This window comes from Babylonia areolata, chromosome 3, assembly GCF_041734735.1.
Source record: "Babylonia areolata isolate BAREFJ2019XMU chromosome 3, ASM4173473v1, whole genome shotgun sequence".
Taxonomy (NCBI): Eukaryota; Metazoa; Mollusca; class Gastropoda; order Neogastropoda; family Buccinidae; genus Babylonia; species Babylonia areolata.
Window position 1 is genome coordinate 10,161,651 of NC_134878.1, and position 21,318 is coordinate 10,182,968.

General features: G+C 40.7%; 2 protein-coding genes across 4 annotated transcripts; both read left to right on the plus strand.

Moving 5' to 3' along the window:
- The first annotated feature begins 126 nt into the window (after positions 1-126).
- Positions 127-8,868, plus strand: LOC143279713 (tektin-2-like). The gene is made up of 7 exons (XM_076583823.1): positions 127-257; positions 2,211-2,435; positions 3,200-3,397; positions 3,993-4,207; positions 5,493-5,715; positions 6,282-6,505; positions 7,417-8,868. Exons 2-7 carry the CDS (start codon positions 2,220-2,222, stop codon positions 7,607-7,609), a joined length of 1,269 nt encoding a protein of 422 aa, XP_076439938.1. The 5' UTR covers positions 127-257; positions 2,211-2,219; the 3' UTR covers positions 7,610-8,868.
- Positions 8,869-13,497: 4,629 nt separating this feature from the next.
- Positions 13,498-19,840, plus strand: LOC143280437 (uncharacterized). Of its 3 annotated transcripts, none has more exons than XM_076585076.1 (4): positions 13,498-13,660; positions 14,318-14,498; positions 15,856-16,066; positions 18,229-19,840. In XM_076585076.1, exons 1-4 carry the CDS (start codon positions 13,511-13,513, stop codon positions 18,731-18,733), a joined length of 1,047 nt encoding a protein of 348 aa, XP_076441191.1. In that variant the 5' UTR covers positions 13,498-13,510; the 3' UTR covers positions 18,734-19,840. The 3 variants fall into 3 exon arrangements, with proteins under 3 accessions (XP_076441191.1, XP_076441192.1, XP_076441194.1); XM_076585077.1 differs by having other exon boundaries at positions 18,244-19,840; XM_076585079.1 differs by having other exon boundaries at positions 14,318-14,395.
- The last annotated feature ends 1,478 nt before the right edge of the window (positions 19,841-21,318 follow it).

The following is a 21,318-nucleotide window of genomic DNA, read 5'->3' on the forward strand; positions in this document are numbered from 1 at the left end:
ACGAAGAGACCTTTCTCAGATTTGTCTTTCCGGCTGTCAAACTTCCGGCGGAAGCAAAGCCATGGCGACGCACCTGTTGCCTCTAAGACGCACGCTTTGATTGGTAGAATCTTTATACGGCAACTAATAGAGAGCGCTGTAACATCGTTGTCACATGGTTCTGTGTTTCATTAGCAACGCGACTAAGTGCCTGAGCTGTTCGCGACAGCATCTTTCTGCAACTCGTTTGGGCTGAAAGATTGTCTAGCCAGTCTCAAGTAAGTTCTGACTTTCGTTAAAATCTTTATCTGTTACTTGAAACGATACATGACAAATTACAGTGGACATTTTGAAAGGATCAAAGCAAATTTTTTTTTGGTCTTTGTGGGACAGATCTGATTGAGGAAGGCACCATGGCAACTTGTCCAAAGCTTATGTTACCACCCAGTATCTTTTGTATGTGATTTATTCATTTGCTGTTTTGCAGTATTTCTATAAGCTGTTCATTGTAAACACCTATTATTGTTTCAATTTGAGTTATTGTTTCTATTTGAGAAAAAAAGATTGATTTTTTCCAACCTGTTGATGTTGACTCAGCACTGTGTTAGAATACTTAGATAGTAATATGTAATTGTTGAATATTATAGTATGAACTATCACCTTCAGGGCACATTGCCTATGTAGTCTGCAATCTCACATCTGTTTTCTCTGATCTGACTCATTCTCTGTGAGTTGTATGGAAGTGTTTGTCTTTGTCACAGTTCTATTTGGAAGAAATGTGTTTTGATTTCTTCTGACCATTCTTTGAATTTGATATTTTTAACTTGGAATCATCAACATGAATTCTAGGCTTTAGATATACAATTGAATAGAATAAGACATGAATAAGACCATATTTGAAAATTGATATTATATATTTGAAAGATATAATGAGAATGAAAGACTGAATAGGTCAGTCGACCTTACAATATTGTGAACTGTTCAAGAAATGTGTATAGTTTATTTGGTTGAAGACATCAGTTACTGAGTAAAGCTTGGTTGCATTAGGAGAAATGTGCACATATTCTTATGAAATGACCACTTTGTTGGTACATGTATTTGTATTTCTCATTTTATCACAACATATATCTCTGTGTGAAGTTCGGGCTGCTCTCCCCAGGGAGAGCGTGTCGCTACACTACAGCGCCACCCTTTTTTTTTTATTATTATTATTTCCTGCATGCAGGTTTATTTGTTTTTCCTGTCGAAGTGGATTTTTCTACAGAATTTTGCCAGGAACAACCCTTTTGTTGCCGTGGGTTCTTTTGCGTGCGCTAAATGCATGCTACATATGGGACCATGGTTTATCGTCTCATCCCAATGACTAGCGTCCAGACCACCACTCAAGGTCTAGTGGAGGGGGAGAAAATATCGGCAGCTGAGCCGTGATTCAAACCAGTGTGCTCAGATTCTCTCACTTCCTAGGCAGACATGGTCAGACTACATATTTGGTTTAAGAAATATACAAAGCATGTGCAGACACCACAAATACGGTATTTTCCTTTAAAATAATAATGTGATCATGCACTGACCACAGTCTACCACCAATCTTGCTGTGTTAATGTATTGAATATTATCTTCAGTTTCATTGATTCTCATTGTGCATCATCTATTTTTAATGTTGTGATGCATTTTGTATCTTGAAAAAGACACTTTTTATATAGTCCATATCACCCCCTCCCCACCTTCTCTCCCCCCCCAACCCCCCCCCCTCCCCGCCACACACACACACACATGAAGGTTGAAAAAGATATATATACTTTTAATCGGTAATGGCTCTTCCAGTACTGACAGGCCTGCACTGTGATGTTTGTGATACAGAGTGAGGACTACAGGCTGAGAACAGAATGAAATGATGATGGTGTCTTATGGATACCCAGTTTGCCTTAAGTATTCATCTATGTCTGAAGTATGACATGATAATAATTTTTTGTTTGTACTATTGCAGGCTTCATAACATTAAAAAAATCTCAAAAGTACTGTTAAACAACAGAAGTGTGTGTGAGTGTGTGTGTGTGTCTGTGTGGTATGTCTGTGTGTTTTAAAGTAGCATGCATAGGGAAAGAGTGGGCATCATTTTACCTTTTGAAACTCCAGATATCACAAATGTGAAAAAAAAAAAGTTGAATGAAAGTACTACTATTACTACTGCTATTACAAATTTTCTCTCTCTCTCTCTCTATAATTTTTAGAACAGCAATATGGCCACCGAAGTTCGTCCCACCACCCGCTTCCAGCCTCCGGACTGGTTTACCAGCAACTACACGATCTCCACCAATGCTGAGCGACAGCGAAGTGCTTCCCACCAGACCAGGCAGGAGAGTCGCTACCTCCGAAATGAAACAGACTCACAAACGAAGTGGGACCAATATTCTAACAACGTTCGACTGGCTGACCGAGTGGATGATATCCGCAAAGTAAGTTTGGATTAAAATCTTTTTTTAAAATAACTATTGTGATGTCAAGGTTTTTTGTTTTTTTGGGGTTGTTGTTGTTGAAGCTATGAATCAGGTCATGCTATTTTGAAAATATATGCTGGTAATTTCATCTAAAAAAACACACCAAAAAACCCAAAAAACACACACTCTCTCTCTGTGTTCTTTTTCTTTCTTTCTGTAACCTGTTTCAGTTAAATCATCTACAAATTTTCTAGACTCTTTATGTCATGTTTTGTTTTGTTTTTCATTTCTACACTTGATATTGAGGGTTAGTTTTCTACTTTTTTTTCTTTTATCTCACTCAGGATGTGGTGTCTTTCTTCTTCTTTTTTCCTTCTTTTTTTTTTCTTTCTTTTTTTTTTTACATCTGTGTCTACTTGGTACTCCCATAACTTTTTTCATCCCCTTGCCTTCTCCTGCATACCACCACACCACTCCTGAGATGTATTGTGGAAGATACAAATACTCAGTTACATATATCATGGAAAACATTGCCAGAATTGTTATTACCCAATGTTGTTAGCTTTAATACATGTGATGAAACAACTTTAAAAAATTTTTTTTATGTGGTATTTAAAATTGATATAGTACATAGTATAATGCACCTAGACCAACACACAGAGGACATGAATTTGCTGCTCTGATGGCTGTAAATGGCTATGGGACCTTTAACCTTTTAATGCGTTGAAGAAAGTTAAAAATCCAGGTGAAACATTGTCATTCACTGCACCATGACTTTTCAGTGGAAAGAGATCCTGGAGAAGACTCTGGCCGACCTGGACAAGGAGATTGCAGACCTATCAGAAGCCAAGGAGTTGACAGAGAACGCTCTGGAGGCAAAGAACATCCCCACTGACACTGCCATCGAGTGTCTGACCATCCGAGAGGGGCGCCATGGAATTGATGTTGTGCAGGATGAGGTGGAGAACCAGCTTCACAAGGTGTGTGTGTGTGTGTATGTGTGTGTGTGTGTGTGTGTGTGTGTGTGTGTGTGCTTGCGCGCACATGTGTGCACATGTGCATGCATGTATGTGTATATGTGTGTTTGCATGTGTGAGTGTTCATGTGTGTGATATGTCTAGCCTTTTTTTTTGGTATAAGAATAAAGGGAACAGGTTAGTATCCACTAAAATGTACTGCGTGGTCTGGCTACCTGCCATCAAGCCAAAGCACAAGGCAGATGTTGATGTCCCATTTCATTGTTCCTGGTGTGAAAAATGCTTTTCCTCTTTTTTGAAAACCTCAACCAACCAACAACAGTCAAACAAACAAACAAACCTAAAAATCACACCAGAAAGCTACATGAGTATTATTGCTGTACTACATACCAGAGGACATAACAGGCAGTAAGTAAATAGGTACATAATGAGTAGAGATTGCCCCTCCAGCATTGGGCTACACAGCTAAATCAAGAAGTGCAACGCCCAGCTGTGACTAAATTTCTGGTGCAGCCATTGTCTCTCGAGACGGAAGGAGGCCGGCAACGACAACAATGACATGATGAGTAGAGCTTGTGAAGCTGATGTGTGTGTACAGGAGGTGGAGGTGATCGACGGCATCAAGAAGGCCCTGCAGCAGCGGATAGGGGAGAGCTTTGAGCAGCTGTGCCTGCTGCAGGAGGCGCGCCAACAGGTGCAGGCCGACCTGCAGGACAAGAACATTGCGCTGGGCATCGACGTGGACCAGTACAACCTGACCGACAGGTCCTCCCAGATCAGCTACAAGCCGGACAGTCTGCGCGTGCCCAAGGGGTCAGTTTGGGGTGGCTGAGCTCGAAGGAAGGAATGGGTCATCACGATAATGATGATTGTCGTAACAGTATTGATGATGATAATGATAATAATAATAATCATCCCAACATTGATAATAATGACAATAACAGTGATAATAATGATAATAATAATGATATGAAGATGATAATGATGGTGATGATGGTGATGCTTTTCTTTATTGCTGTAATTCAAAATAAAGCAAGCTCCAATAATAATGATAATAATATCAGTTTGTTTATATATCTAGCTGTAATTCAAGCTAAAGAAAGCTCTAAGCTCTTTACAAATTTTAGTCTATACAATAATTGGATAAATACACCAGTCAAATAGAAAACTTATAAAAGAATCATAAAAAGTCATAAAAGCACCATGATTGATACTTTAAAAAGTGCACTTTACAAGACCTGCAAAATAATATATTTTCACCATGGATGCAACAACTCTAACATTCCTGTACACAGACATAAAAAAAAGAGCAGTCACAGTTAAATGATGTTTTTGAAATTAGTTTGTTTCATTGTTGTGAGTGTAACTGCTGCCCAAAGGGTCAGTTGAAGTGGTTGAATGAATGAAGTTTATTTTCTGAGGGTGATAGAGAAAGAAATGCTTTTTTTTTTTCATCCACCCCTTGAAAGAATTTTTGAAAGTAGTTTGCTACATTTTTCGCATGTCACTGTTTGTTTCAGTTTGGGGTAGGGTCTGCGGAACTGTGTATATGATCAGAAGCCTGAACTTATGTCATTCAGGCAACCAGGCTGCCCTTAATCCTAATAAGCTGAACTGATAGAGTGTTAATGCTACTTGTGAGAGTTTTCTTGAACATGAATGAACATTTTCATCACAGGATAATGATAACCCCCGTTTAAAGAAATACTTATCCAAGCATATGCAAAATTTAAAGCCATTCCCCTATTATCCCACTTGCTTCAAAATTTCAACAGTGTTGTGACAAGAGATGCAGCAATGTTTATTTTTTATGCGCTACAACAGAGAGCAAAAAGCTCTCAGTCGTAGATGAAAGACATGTTTCTAAATTACCCTTAGCTTGTTATTCAGCTAGGTTATATTATCAGTTTATTCTTTCTAAATTTTTTTGTTCATCCAACTCAAGGCTTGGTTTTTATAATTGTGTGTGAGTGTGTGTGTGTGTGTGTGTGTGTACAACATGTGCATCCATATGTGTACAGGTCGGTGGCTGTACATTAAAACAGTTCTGCGTTCTGAGTTTTGATAACCCCTGTATACTTTTTGCCGTACACAACAGGAGCACCACCCCACAGCAGTGGGAGGACTTCAGCCGTTACAACAAGGAGCGTGCCGACGCCGAGATGCAGGCCTCCAACAGACTGCGCGAGGCCATCCACCACACTCTGCAGCAGACCGCCAACGACCTGGAGGCCCAGAAAATTGCTACGGAGTACGCTTTCCGTAAGAGGATCCACGAGTTTGAAAGGGCCAAGGATGAGCTGGAGTGGCAGAAGAAGAATGTAATTTTGCTTTTTTTCCTGTAATTTTTGTTTGTTTGTTTTTTTGGTAAGGTTTCACTTTGTAAGTTCAACAGAGTTTTACATTACATGGAAAAGAATTTATGAATGATCAGAAAGGAAATAATTTATGGATATGGTGATATGAAATATGATTGGAAAGGAATATTTTCAGTTTTCTTCTATGATATCTTCTGTTGTAAGTATGAAGGACATATGCACATGCATATTATACTTTTAGTGTTAATTTCTATGTACAAATATATACACGCTTTTTTTTTTTTTTGAGATACATTTGCACACACACACACACACACACACACACATTCACAGACACACACACAAACATGCACACTTACAGACAAACACGCACACAAACATGCACATGAGCAGACACACAACATCATTTGCTGCTATGTGTGAGGCATGTGCTCGAACGAGTGTGTGTGTTTCATGTTGTATGCATTCACATGAATGTGTACGTAAGTTTATGTCCAGAAACAACAAACACCAAAATCTTCACACACTAACGGTTTGACCAAAAAGTTTTCTGCCACGCTGTGCTGCAGACGGAGGACGAAATTGCCGAGATGGAGAATGACATCCGCGGTCTGGAGGAGTCGATCCGCGCCAAGATCAACCCCACCAAACTGGCCCAGACTCGCTTGGAGAACCGAACCTACCGCCCCAATGTGGAGCTGTGCCGTGACGCACCGCAGTACGGCCTGACTGACGAAGTCAAGCAGCTGGAGGCCACCAAGAGAGCCCTGGAGGAGAAATGCAAGCAGGCACAGTATGTATTGGATGTGGTTTTTGTGTTTGTTTGTTTATATGTTTTCTTCCACTTTTGTGTGGTGTGTACATGTGTTTGTGTGTATGTGTGTGTGTGCGCGTGCACGCGCGCAAAATACAAGCACAAAGACATACCCGTGCATGACCTCCTTCCCCCATCTCCCCTCTCATGCAAATCAAAAAACATTTTTCTTCCTTGTGACATTGTATTTATGCTAAAGGTTAAAAAGTATACAAATGAAGGCTTCATGGAAGAATGGTTAGGTATTGGACTTCTCATCCAGTGTTCACCAGAGATCAGGGTTTGAGGCCCCATTTTGACAATGGTGTTAAGTGAGTCCTTGGGAAAGGCGGTTACCTTTGATTTTCCTTTCTCACTGTAATCATGTCACTGTCATTGTCACTGGTCTTGAAACCAGGTTTGGTCATGGGGGGGCGTTGCACCACTGCTGAGTGTATCACTGACATTCTACATTCCTGGCGGTCATGAGATAGTGCTGGAATTTCCGCAGTTATGTAAAATGGACATACGCTTACAGTTGGGCCAACAGCAAAATGAGAGTTGTATGATCAGTGGTTTCTCCATTCAATGGGAATTCATTTACAACTTAGTATTTTGTGAAAGACTATGACTCTCAGACTAGGATGCAGCACTGCACTGACTCTTAGTGCTGCAGCCTTGGGGGCTAGTTGGCCTTTGGGAACCATCCAAACGCTGACTGTCCTAAAACCCTCCAGGCCAAGAGAGTGGGGATGTAACTTGGGTAAGACACTCTCCACTGCAATCAAATGCTGGCCCAGATAGCCAGGACAGCAGTTGCCTCCTCTGCTGTTCTGATGGTCAAAGTCGGACATGACTGGCTATCATACATACAAACAAGAAGTTAAGGCTAAATGGTTTTCTTCCACCAGGCACGCTCTGGACGGGCTGCAGAAGAACCTGCACCGCATCAACGACGACCTGGCGGAGAAGAAGAACTCGCTGATGCTGGACAACCGCTGCATGGACGTGCGCCAGAAGCTGAACCCCAGACCTCAGACCAGCGTCCAGAGGAACCTCACCCTCACCGGCATCGAGCGTGAACGCTCCACCGTTCTGGCATAAAGCATTTAAAGCTGTAGAACATCATCATCAGCACTGCTCTGCCTGACTAAACAGGAAAATTTGGTTTTCAGATGAACTGAAATGTGTGAACAAGGATAAGGTTTTTTTTTTGGTCTCTTTTCCATCATCAATCATGTGTAGATGATTACATGAGGGGGTATACGTTTATTGATTAAAGAAAAAAGAGAAATAGATCAGGAATTATGAAGTGCATTTAACAGTAAGCTAAAAATTAAAAAAATGAAGTTCATTGGTAGTTCAGGGGTCTAGACTTTGCAGTACTGAAGTCTTGGTTTTAAATACCAACATTTGTAAACCAGATATTGGAGGAAGTGGTTCAAATGTGTGATTTTCCATTTAAAACCAGTTACGTTTGAAAGAAAATTTTACCACCTCTATTACAATTTTTCATTTGCAGGCAGAACCTTTACATTTTTATTCACATTTGCATGAGTATGTGGCAGAAGGTATTTTACAGGAAAGTGTAACAAGATAATGTGTTAAAAAAAAGTTTAATGAAAAGCAGTTTTTACTTCCGCCAGAATCACCAGAAACGGTGAAACCAGTCTCAAAGTCTGAACTGTTGATTGTTGTCCTGATGTTTGATATAAAACTGTTTCATCCCATGCCGACTGCTGATACTTGTGTAGCAATCTATCTACCAGTATTACGTGTAAAAACCTGTTCCTGTGTGCTTTTTTAATCCTGCCAGTCAGTGTCTGCTTCATAAGTACAACACCAACTTGAAGTTTGGCTTTGTCAGTCTTTGCAATGTAGAGTGTGATCTCTAAATGTTAGGATTGTTTGTCAATTCATACCTGTGGTAATGTGTGTGATTGCGTGCTCTCACTGTTTTTCTCATGAACTTTATTTTTATTCTTTTTTTTTTTTCTCCTCTTTTCTCTCATCATAGGATTTTATGATGGTGTAAAAATGTCTACATATTTTGTAGGACACAGACACAAAATGAAGCATTTGTACATATTTGTTCTGTTTTATTCACATGTCCTTATCTTTGTTTTTTGTGTTGTTTTTTTGTTTTTTTTTTATTAAAGACATACATGCCCAAAACAATTCAGACACAAAACTATCTGCCGTCACAAAAAACCCAAATGTACACTTATCATCACAAATTTAAAGAACATGAAAAAGAACAAAATGATATAAGGCTTTGTGTGTGAACTTGGCAACTTTACTTATACACCATGAAATCAAGTGAAATCAAATTATTTGTTAAAATTAAATGACTCACTGACTGAGCTGCTTGAGTGTTGTGTGTATATTTGAGTTGTGACATTACACTGTTTTTCTTCTCACTGGGACTGGATGAATCTGCAAGTTATGAATTATCAATTTATAGATACATTCAAGTCATGGATTTGAAACTGACAGGGAATATATTTGTCTCTGTTTTTATACCCTCTCTCCCCTCTCTTTCTCTCTCCCTCTGTCTGTCTGTCTTTCGCTGTGTCTAGTCTCAATATACATCTTCCCTTTCTCTGTTTTCATTGACTGATTGATTGATATGGATACTTATATATTGCCTATCCTCGGTCGGAGACCTAGCTCTCAGCGCTTTACAAACACGGGGTTCTTTGCACAACAAGCTGCCTACCTGGGTAGAGCCCACTGACGGCTGCCACTGGGCGCTCATCATTCGTTTCCTGTGTCATTCAATCAGATTTTAGGCACGCACACATACACACTCAGACAAACATGTAGCATTTAACATTTTACGTGTATGACCATTTTGTTTATTAACCCCGCACATTTCAGGCATGCACACATACACACTCAGACAAACATGTAGCATTTAACATTTTACGTGTATGACCATTTTGTTTATTTACCCCACACATTTCAGGCATGCACACATACACACTCAGACAAACATGTAGCATTTAACATTTTATGTGTATGACTGTTTTGTTTATTTACCCTGCCATGTAAGCAGCCATACTCCGTTTTCGGGGGTGTGCATACTGGGTATGTTCTTGTTTCCATAACTCACCGAACACTGACATGGATTACAGGATCTTTAACGTGTGTATCTGATCTTCTGCATGTGTATACAGACGATGGGGATTCAGGCACTAGCAGGTCTACACATATGTTGACTTGGGAGATTGGAAAAATCTCCACCCTTTACCCACCATGCGCCATCTTTTGCAAATGCATACATAGCAACATTTTCTTTTGTTATGATTATTTTCAATCTATGTGATGTTATGGGTCATCCCCAAACACAGAATTTAGCAGTGTTCCGGGTTGCTGCCTATAGATATATTTTTGCTCTTTGGACCGCTATCTTAGATCTCTGTTTACATGTAAACACACACACACACACACACACACACTTCTGAATCACAAACACTGATTTGACTCTCCTCTCTCTCCATTTTTCTTTCTCTGTCTTTGACAGACACACACATGGACTATAGCTGAGCTACATGTTGATGTTTTTAGCCTTGGTATCACTTTACACACACTTGCGCGAAGAAGATAGTAAGGATGTGGGTGCAAGGGAGAGACAGAGACAGAGAGAAAACAACATCAAATCATGGGTGGGGGTACTTCTGTCTGATACAGATTTCTGGATTCGCATTTCAGTGATTATAACAAAGTGGCCTCTGGATCCTGGCTGCAAACTTTCAGCATTAGAAAAATAAGTCACTCCCACACATGTCAAATTCAGGACTGAGATAAATCGCAATCATTTCAAAATACATGTACATTATGTTCATGATCTCAGGCATTACAAAATATACCCATGGAAATGTCAATGCTGCAGATGTGTTGATCAACAGGTATTTAAGGGACAAATGCTCTCTCCTTTGGACTGCTTTTGTTTTTGACCAGTCCTTGTCCCTTTCTCTAAGCCTTCACCAGGTTTGATACACATCTAGAAGAGAATGTGAAACACTGAAGTAAAAGAATCATTTGCTTTTTGTCTGATTCATGAATTAATTGGGAGCTGATTGTGGGAAAAGATTACCTATAAAAAATGAATACTGTATGCTCTTGTTTTAGATCATCCACAGGGAAAGTGAAGATATGTAGATAATTCAGCAGAGCATGTGACTGCTAGTTTGTCTTGGCAAGGTCTCACCAGGCTTGTATTTTCTGATTGCCAACTGCTGAGCAAGGACTGCAACAGCTGCAAAGAGAGGCTGTAAAACTGAGCAGCCAGTGCTCACTATGTAAAGAATCTGCCCCTTCCCCCAACCTACCCACCAAATCTTCAGGAAATGCCCATAGTGAAGGACAGCAGTAACAGTTGGTAAACATAAAGCCAGATGTCAGAATTCTGGACAGTTGCTTACCACCATGCATGACCTCTTCAAATCACATGATGCTACGTCAAAAAAGTACTGAATTTCAGTAAAGCCTTCAACACTGTGATGATGGCAGTTTCTTCGTATCCGAAGATCACTGGGAAGAAGGTGTAGTCCGGGTGAGGCAAGCCTTCTGGTGGCTGTACAGGCCAATCCTGGACTTGCATTGTCGGGAACAGGTGGCGCACGTGAAGGTTGGCTGGTCGCTGGAGGGGTGAACTTGAGATGATGCCTCCTTTCTCCGCTCGTGTTTTTCCCTGGCTGTCTGTGTCCTTTCCTTTTCAAATTTCCTAACAGCTTTCCTGGTGGAAGTTTTCCAGGCAGATCTGTTTGCTGCCAGTGTCTCCCAGCTGCGGTGGTCAATTTTGCTACGTGACATCTGCTGCTTCAGTTGGTCCTTGTAGCGTTTGCGTGGAGCTCCAACGCTGCGTTTACATTCACACAGTTCACCGTAGAAGACGGCCTTTTCAACACTGTACTACATGATCAATTGGCTCCTCCGTAAACTGAACCACTATGGGATCAGAAGACCCATTTGAATGGATTAAAGAACTTCCTGACCCAATGGAGGGTGTTTTACAAGGGAGAGAAATCGTGGGAAACAGAAACATTATCAGGTGTCCCCCAACGTATAGTCCTGGGTCATTTAGTCTATCAGTGCTACATGAGCAACCTCCCATGTCCATAAAGTCAAAAGTTTGCCTCTTTGTGGATGATTGCCTTCTGTTCCAGGAGAACTCAGATGAAACAGAAGCATTGTCAGGTGTCCCCCAAGGTACAGTCCTGGGTCCTTTACTCTTTCTATGTCACATAAACAACCTGCCATGGTCCGTAAAGTCAAAAGTATGCCTCTTTGTGGATGAATGCCTTCTGTTCAAGGAAATTCACTCCTTCTAAAACATCACCTTATAGGAAGACCTGCACAGTCTAGAAGCATGGGTGAAAGACTCGGAAATGCACTGCAGTGTGCAGAAATGCTATATCCTATCATCAAGAGTAAATCGCTCGACTTCTACCAACTGAGTGGGTTAGTATTAAAACAAATCAAGCAGAACCCTTACATGGGAGTACAGATTCCAAATGACCTGAAATGGACCAGCCACATTACTAACATCTGTAAAAGAGCCAATTGCATACTTGGCTTCCTGAGACGAAACCTGCAGAACTGCCCTCCAGAGAATCAACAGATGTCTTTCATCTCTCTCATCCACTCCACTCTGGAGTATGGTGCAGTGATACAGGACCCCTACCTAAAAAAAGACGTTGAAAGGTGTTTGTGGATTAATGGCCTAGAGGTATGGCATCCGCCTAAGAAGCGAGAGAATCTGAGCGCACTGGCTCGAATCCCAGCACAGTTGCCAGTATTTTCTCCCCCTCCACTAGACCTTGAGTGGTGGTCTGGATGCTAGTCATTCGGATGAGATGGTAAACCAAGGTCCCATGTGCAGCATGCACTTAGCGCATGTCAAAAGAACCCACGGCAACAAAAGGGTTGTTTCTGGCAAAATTCTGTAGAAAAAGCCACTTTGATAGGAAAACAAACAAAAACTGCATGCAGGAAAAAAAAGAAAAGAAAAAAGGGTGGCGCTCTCAGTGTAGCGACACGCTCTCCCTTGGGAGAGCAGCCTGAATTTCACACAGAGCAATCTACTGTGACAAAAAAGAGTAATAGAAAACAAGGTTCTAGGGGGTCCAATGCCAGGCTGCCTGATTCACCACCAAGGACTACAGGTCAAGGGAAGGGTGTAGAGCTTGTGGCATGTGTTGCAGTCTGTTGTTATCACCAGGCATATATTGTCATTGGCGACAAAAATTCCTATCTGCGTGCTGTCTTTGGGGGAACATTTTGTTGTCAGACTTAGAAGCAAACACCTCAACGAAGAGATGACAACGTTGCAACACACAATAATGATAGAGATCAAGAGGGGGATTTGTGTGTGTGTGTGTGTGAGGCTGTGTGCGTGTGTGTGTGTATGTGTGTGTGTGTTGTGCGCATGTGCGCTCACGTGTGTGTTGTTTCACTGTGTGTGTGTGTGTGTGTGTGTGTGTGTGTGTTTGTGTGTGTGTGTGTGTGTGTGTGTGTGTGTGTGGTCTCACTGTGTGTATGTAGGTGTATGTTTGTGCCCATGCATGGCACTGAGTATGTGTGCATGCCAGTCTGTGTGCACATGCCAGTGTGTGTGTGTGTGTGTGTGTGTGTGTGTGTGTGCGCGTGCGTGCGCGCGCCAATGTGTGTGTGTGTGTGTGTGTGTGCATGTCAGCGTGTGTGTGCATGCATTTGAAACAACAACACACACACACAGAGATGGGTAGTGGATGAATGTGGAAGAGGAGGGGGTGCAGACACATAACGTGACTCATAAATCTACCCACTGGAGAGAACTAAAGCTTTAAAGCTTTTCACCCCCATCTCCCTCTGCGGAATCCACACACACACACACACAATCCTGACCAACCTCTCCCGTTCTCCCTGTTTGTTGTTGGTGTCGTCGTTGAATTATCTGGTTACGAGGCTGTGAGTGATTTCCCCTGAATCATCTGGCTGAGGCCACGAGCAGAAGAGAGAATGGCTCAGAGTAAGAAGAGAGCGCCTTCCCTATGGCTTACATACACATACGAGAAACCAGGCGATATTCTGATGCAAGATGTCCTTGTACCGTCATCTGGCTTGGCTAAATGCACATACTACTGCTGCTTGAACTGGAACATTTCACGGGTAAGAGTGTTCTCATCGATAATGTCCATATGATGAATCAAATCAGCAGTGGCAGTAGAAACAGAAACGAAAGTAAGTAATGAATAGATATGGAACTGACGAAAATATGACCAGGAAGTTAAAAAAAGAAAAAAAGAAAAAAAAGAAAATGTAATGTTAATAAATTCATCTTCTTCATCGAAGGAAGTGTTTACATGTGTCTGGAGTGTGGTACTGATATGGTGGTAACAACTTGAATTCGTGTGCCACCCTCTCTGTTATTACACAAGAATGAGTTTGACTTTGATTTTGAGGCAGAAAATTCATGACTCAGTCTCATCAAGTCAAACAGATAGCTGCCACTCAGTTTTATTATAATCTTAAAACTTTGTTGTAATTATTCACTTTATAGTTTAATTTCATTGCTGTTAATAGTGTTATCATTACTGTTTTGTTGGGGTTTTTTTAATTTAATTTTTTTATTTTAATTTCTTAACATTCTATTAATCCATATTTTGCACACATAAACACATGCATACAATAATGTATGCAACATGCAGTGAATACACGATTTCTGTTAAAAAGACACACACAAAAAACTCCAGCATTTGAGCTGAAAAGGGTGTAAATTTCATTAGAAATACCAGCATGTAACAAATAAATCCATCATATTTACAGGAAGGAGGAGGTTACTGCGGCATACAGGACCACCCAGAGGGGCGGGCATTCATTTTCTCCATCTGGGACCCCCAGCAGGTGAAGGACATTCCCATCACAGCTGTGACCAAAGGGCTAGGAACCTGGACAGAGCGGTTTGGAGGGGAAGGCACTGGTCTGAAATCCATGAACTTTGAACTAGGTATTGTTGTCATGTTGTTCAGTGCTTGGGTCTGGGTTTGTTGAGTGTATCGTTGTTTGAGGAAGTGGAGTCCTGAGTGTCTGAGTGTGAGGTTCATCTGGCATTCCTAGAGGGAGTCAGTGACCTTATCTGGCATTCCTAGAGGGAGTCAGTGCTGTCTGAAGGAGGGTGGGAGTGAGGTCTTGGTTGTTCATCTGGCATTCCAAGGGGCAATTCCTGGTTGGCAGAAGGGGGGATGAGGTCTTGGTTGTTCATCTGGCATTCCAAGGGGCATTTCCTGGTTGTCAGAAGGGGGGATGAGGTCTTGGTTGTTCATCTGGCATTCCAAGGGGCATTTCCTGGTTGTCAGAAGGGGGGATGAGGTCTTGGTTGTTCCTCTGGCATTCCAAGGGGCATTTCCTGGTTGTCAGAAGAGGGGATGAGGTCTTGGTTGTTCCTCTGGCATTCCAAGGGGCAATTCCTGGTTGTCTGAAAAGGAGCAAGGTCCTGGTTGTTCTTCTGGTGTTTTGAGGGGGAATTCTTGGTTTTCTGTAAGGGGGTGAGGTCCTGGAAGCTGGTAAATGTCAGGACTATCATTTTGGAAGATACTGATTTGGTTGACCTTGATTGACCATTTCTGCAAAACAATATAATTTGGACTGGTCTCTGTTGAGTGGGAATTTTTACCTGTGACAATAGACATTTTTTAAAGATTTTTTAAAATTTTATTGGGGCCACCTACAGTGTGTGTGTGTGTGTGTAAGAGTGTGTGTGTGCGCGCACACATTATTACATTTGTGTGTGTGTGTGCTGGGGAAATGTTGAGTAATAGTGGAAAGTGGGAAATACTTAACAGCAATTTTTTTAAAATCTTTGTTTATATTTGACTGGGCTTTAACCAAAATCACTTCAGGTTATGCATATGATTTAAGGGGGATGGGAGGTGGAATCAGTTTATAACATTAAACAAGTACACACCACTGCTATACACCACACTAAACATACAAATTACAATACCAAACCATACTCATTCCATTCAGTATCACACAACCCCTTATTTGTTTTGTTATCTGTGTTTGTCTTACCATTATGTCTTTTTATTTGTTTATTTATTTTCACATTTTTATGTACTTATTTTCATTATATTTATTATAGTTTCATTGCCGTGACAATTTATCTTTCCAGAAATTCTCATCAGTTATCAACTCTTTGTTTCAAGTCTTTTTAACAACTCAGCAAAGACATTCAAGTAGCTGATGAGAACTTTTGGAACAGGTTCTGAAAAGTTAATTCTGAATTCTTTTCTTGGGTTTGGTAGAGTCAGGAAATATAAACCTTTCTTTCCCTCCTCAAGATTTATGTTTTGTCTATCTGGCAGGCTGGAAGGAGGGTCAGTGGTACACACTGGTAGTCAGGCGCTGGGATGCTAGTGGGGGGCAGGCGACCCGATTTGGATGCTGGGTGCACGACCAACAGGAGGACACTTGGACCCATCTCATCACCATGGAATACCCTGTGCCCAGGGTTTACTTTGAAGGAGTCACCGCCAGCTTCTTAGAAGACTGGGGTTTCACCAGTGAACATTACAGGTAAAATTTGTTTGTTTGTTTGTTTGTGTGTAAGCTTTACTTTGTCAGTTTAGGGTGAAATTTGTGAATGAATTGAGCCATGAATCTTGATTTTTGTTTGCTGTTATTTTTTATGAAAGAACAAGTGGTGACTTCATGATTTAGCAATGTGTGACATGCCTGTGATTGGTTTTTAAGGCGGCCTTATTACTGATAGTGCACAAAGTGATAATGATATCTAATTGGTCTAAATTATTTATAAAAACAACATCAACAGCAACAACAACAAAAAAAAAGAACAACAGCTGGAATAAAATTGAAACTGATAATATTAGCATGCCATTTTGATGAGTCCTGTTACAATGCCTTTAAAACTAGTATAGAAAATGTAGCAAAGTCGATGAAACAAAACAAACTAAAAATGAATGACGACAAAACAGAACTCATGTTGACTGGTAATAAAAATAAGCTCAAGCAGATAAATACAACGTCTTTCATTTGTTCTGGCATAGAAATTTCTTTTTCTAGTTCTGTCCACAATCTTGGTTTTTACCTCGATTCATCCCTCACGATGGAAACTCATGTGAACCACCTGTGTAAAGTTCTTTACTTTCAGCTTTGTAAGATTAGTAAAATCCGTCCCTTCCTGTCTGTTGATGCCGCCAACAAACTTGCTGTTGCCTTCATTTTATCCTGCCTAGATTATTGCAATTCTGTCTTTGCTGGCCTTCCCAATGATAAACTCTACAAGCTCCAGAAAATAATAGTACAGCTCGACTCGTCCTTAAAAAGTTGAGGAGAGAGAGTGCTACTGCTCTCCTATGGACACTTCACTGGTTGCTTGTTCAAGCCAGAATTGAATATAAAGTTGCCTGCCTATGCTTTCATTGCCTGAATTGTGATACCACACCCTCATATCTTTCTGAGCTTGTTGACCCGTACTTGCCAAACAGAACGTTGAGATCTCTTGATTCCTCCCAGCTAACTGTTCCCCGATACTTCCTTAACTCCTGTGGAAAGAGGTCATTTTCTGTCTTCGGCCCAACAACTTGGAATTCTCTGCCTATTGCTCTCAGACAAACAACTACCTTTAAAGCAAATCTTAAAACTTATCTCTTTAAAAAATACTTGTCATAACTCTAATAGCGCTGTTGTCCCAGGCCCATGGCAATGTGAGTGTGTGTGATGGGAGAGTAGCGAGAATGGGAGTGGGTGGATGGATGGTGGTGGTGTGGTTTGAAAGGGAGAATGACCCGATTTTTACCCCTTTTACCTTTTCTATCCAAAATCTTATTTTACAATTTTTACAAAAAATGTGGCATGCAGATTACAATTGTGTTCCTATTTACATGTATGTATTTTAAGTGAAAATTGCTGTCATCTCAGCCGTTTAATCATGCGTGTGTCTGTGCGTGGGTGTTAGTGTGAGTGTTGGAGTGTAACAGTTGTAGTATTGATAGTATGTTACTTTGTGATTTTAATGCACTGTGGTTTAAAAAAAAATAATATTAATGATTCTGTTTTTATGTTTCTACTACTTTTTATATACTTTCTTGTTTCTCTTTAGGTACTGGATTGTAAAGCGCTTAGAGCTTGCTTATGCTTGTATTATAGCACTATATAAAAATAAAATATTATTATTATTATTATTATTATGCCTCAGGTTATCGCTGGTTCTATTGCAAAGATTGGGGTGAAATTCACTGTTTTGGGTCATCTACCCATAGTGGAAGGTGATGACTCCATCTTTTATAGGCTGGGAACAACAGTGTTTCTAAATGACATAAACTGGTGCAAACTCTGCAATTTGTTGATTATTAAAAAAGCTTGGAGTTAAGATGATGTTGTCTTCAGAGCAAAGCCAGGAACAAAAAACAAGATTCAGGACAGACTGCTTATAATGGAAGTCAGTTATTGCTGATGACCATAGTGAACCTGTCTGATTTATCATCATTACATATGTATGATATATGATATGTTACCATATCAAAGCATATCCTGTGTTGATCATATTATACAAAATTATTCCTCTTGAAACAACAGTAAGGGGAGTTGTATACACCAGATTTTAGAGTGTGGAATCTCAAGTATACAATTATGACACTTTATTCTTGCACATAAATGATATCACTTTTTTTTTTCTTTTTTTTTTTTTTACTGTCTTCCTGCTTCATAAATTGCAGATGTGTGCACTATAGGGGTGGCTTCAAACGACAAGTGGACAAAACATGGACGCCTTTCAGCAAGGCAGAATTTAAAGTCAACATGTACGACGTGAGCAACGGGACAGCGACAACAAACTTCGAAGCCAAAAAATGCTCTGACCCCACTGAAGGGGTCTGCATTGCAGCTGGCGGAACTGTGCAAGGCGACCAAGACACGTGCTGTGTGTTTGAAGACCCGGCTCAAGACTGCCGTCCTCCCAAGAAACCTGTCAAACTGAAGAAGGTGGAGACGAAAGACGGAGTGTTGAATTGGGTCGTTGAGAAAGGATCCACACCACAGTTTGGGTTCAGGGTGAAGCTTGCTGACCAGGAGCTGTGCTGTGGGCAGGGTGAATTCATCACAGAAACCCGTCTTGCCAGCTGTGTGCAGTCGAATGAAGAAGGAAACGGCACTGTTGTTGTCGAGGTGGAAGACATCCTTGGAAACTGTGACCAACAGTCCTGTGAACTGTCTCGCTCATAGCATCTTCATAACAACAGTTCTCGTCTTGGAACAGAAAGCAGCTTGGAATGTGAATGACAACAATAGATTTTGATTTCTGCAGTGCTACACTTGTATTATTTTACAATTCCCTTTCTGAGTATTTCATGATGTTACATCGTATGCATGTTTTTTCACTAAACTGTTATTGAAATAACACAGATGGCTGGTCTGATCTATTGAATCTTGGTGATGTTTTGTAGAATGTGTGTGTGTGTGTGTGTGTGTGTGTGTGTGTGTGTGTTGTTAATGGTTCCTTTTCTATGCCATTTGAATTTGAGTGTAATCGTTTTGTTCTTTTGAGTTAAATTGCCATGGATCAGTGCAGTATATGCATAAAGTCACTGTGCAGAATGACTATGTAGTTCACAGTCTGGTAGTAACCATTTGAAACCTAGGCAATGCCAAACAACCCAAAAAACAAACCTCCCCCCCAACCCCCCAACATTTTGCCATATAATTTCAAGGCCATTCAATTCAGTTGAAGAAGTACTCGATGAAGTGATGTTTGTTATGTTATGCTCAGGTGTTTTTTCAACAAAAGGAGCAGATTTTGCATCTTTATGTGGTTGTATCAGTATATGCATTAGTAAAAAATTAAAAAAAAAATCATGTCAAGTTAATTTTCTGTAGACCTTTTGTAAACATGGCTCCCTGTCTCACACCGAATAAAGTACAAGATCAGCACTCTATGTTATAGTTGCATTCACAAAACTGCCCCTTCCTATCTCTGCGGCTGCCTTCACCTCTACACTCCATCTTGCTCACTACGATCGGCCTCGGATCCACTCTGTTTACGCATACCCACATTCAAACACTCGACTGTTGGCCGCCGTTCTTTCTCTGTTTCTGGACCTTGCGATTGGAATGAACTTCCTTTTTCGCTTCGTCAAGTCTCCACACTCAGCTCTTTCAAGTCTGGCCTTAAAACCCACCTCTTCCCAAAATAGCCTCCCTTGCCTGCCCTTCCTTGTCTTTAGTTTCTACAGTATTAGAGTTATGCATGCGTGTGAATGACTGGTGCGAAAGCGCTTTGATTTGTCTCTGCACAAGATCCAGCGCTATATAAATACCATTATTATTATTATTATTATATTTTTTGGAAGATGAAGTAAAGCATATTCTTACAATTCTGACATTTTCAGTGTTCATATCATTGTGCTTTCCCTGTCTTCCATGTATGTGTGTGCATGTGTGCGTGTGTATACATGTACATGTGTGTGTGTGTGTGTGTGTGTTCTAGGGAGAGAGATTCACCTCAGGCATAATTAGACTGCATTTGTTGACACACTCCTGGACAAGGATGTGGGGTCCAGCCCAAGAAAGATACACAGTATCTTGGCAATAAACCAGCTTAATCCCAAACACATCATTACCAGTTGATAGCTTTCCTTATGGATTAAATTGTAAGAGCTTACTCTTGGTTTCAGAAAATAAAACAGACTGCGTCTGACTCCAGAAAATATGCTTTGCAGGATGATTGTAACCAGGCTTCAACCAAGTAAGGCAGATTTTGTGCAGCTGTTTCTTTGCACTGTGCACACTGTCTTCAGGTTGACATTCTAAGTTGTCTTCAGCCCCCCCCCCCACCCCCCACCACCCCTGCAGCCCCTCCCCCCCACCCCGCACCCCCAGTATAAATACCCATTATTTCAATATTTTTTAGAAATGTCTCAGTGCCCATTACAAATCTCAACTGTGCATATATCCCTTTGGGTTAAATGCTATTATTTTTTTATGATGATTTTTGAAAAAAATGTTAAATGGAATAACTTAGAGCCCAGTTCATTGCACAGGCCCATATGTGTACAACACACACACTCACACACACACACACACACACACACACGCACACACACACACACACACACACACACACACACACACACACACATCTACCATCAAAATGACCACGAAAAAATCGGATTGGTGGGTGATGGTGGGATTTGGGGATGTGGAAAAGAAATGAGGCACATTTACAAATGTATTACAGCACAGGAAACAACAGTCTTGGGTTTGATTCCAGCAAGGATCAGAATTTTCACTTCACCCTCCACCAGACATTGTGTAGTGCTGTGAGTGCATGTCTTTTGGATGACATGATAAATCAGTGTGGTACATTACCATGATTCATGAAAATAAATAAACCCACACGAAGAGAGTTGTTGGTGGCAAAACTCAGGGAAAAAAATGAATTTGGTATTTACTAATTTAGTCAGATAGAACTATATTTAAGTAACATATTCAGCACAGCAAAATGTCAGTGATGTACGAATGCTGTTGTGCAGCAAAACTCTCCTCCTTTTCATGCATAAGTGTGTGCATGCATATCTAAAGTGACTCTCTCTCTCTCTCTGTGTATGTGTAAGACAGAGGGGATCACCCGGGGAAAGCAAATGTGTTGCACATCTGTGGTGATCTCCCTTTGTGATCAATTTGCGGGATCAGCTAGTTATTTATAATTTCGTGCAAAATATAAAAGTGTCCAGTAATTATTACTATATTCATGTCAAAGTAAAACAAATAAATACACATCATCAATCAATGATAAAACATTCCCCACAAAC

Coding starts and splice junctions, on each gene's coding strand:
- LOC143279713 (XM_076583823.1), top strand. CDS start 2,220: ATGGCCACCGAAGTTCGTCCCACCACCCGCTTCCAGCCTCCGGACTGG. Junction 3,398..3,992: donor TGGAGAACCAGCTTCACAAG/GTGTGTGTGTGT, acceptor GTGTGTGTACAG/GAGGTGGAGGTGATCGACGG. Junction 4,208..5,492: donor AGTCTGCGCGTGCCCAAGGG/GTCAGTTTGGGG, acceptor CGTACACAACAG/GAGCACCACCCCACAGCAGT.
- LOC143280437 (XM_076585076.1), top strand. CDS start 13,511: ATGGCTCAGAGTAAGAAGAGAGCGCCTTCCCTATGGCTTACATACACA. Junction 14,499..15,855: donor ATCCATGAACTTTGAACTAG/GTATTGTTGTCA, acceptor TCTATCTGGCAG/GCTGGAAGGAGGGTCAGTGG. Junction 16,067..18,228: donor TTCACCAGTGAACATTACAG/GTAAAATTTGTT, acceptor CATAAATTGCAG/ATGTGTGCACTATAGGGGTG.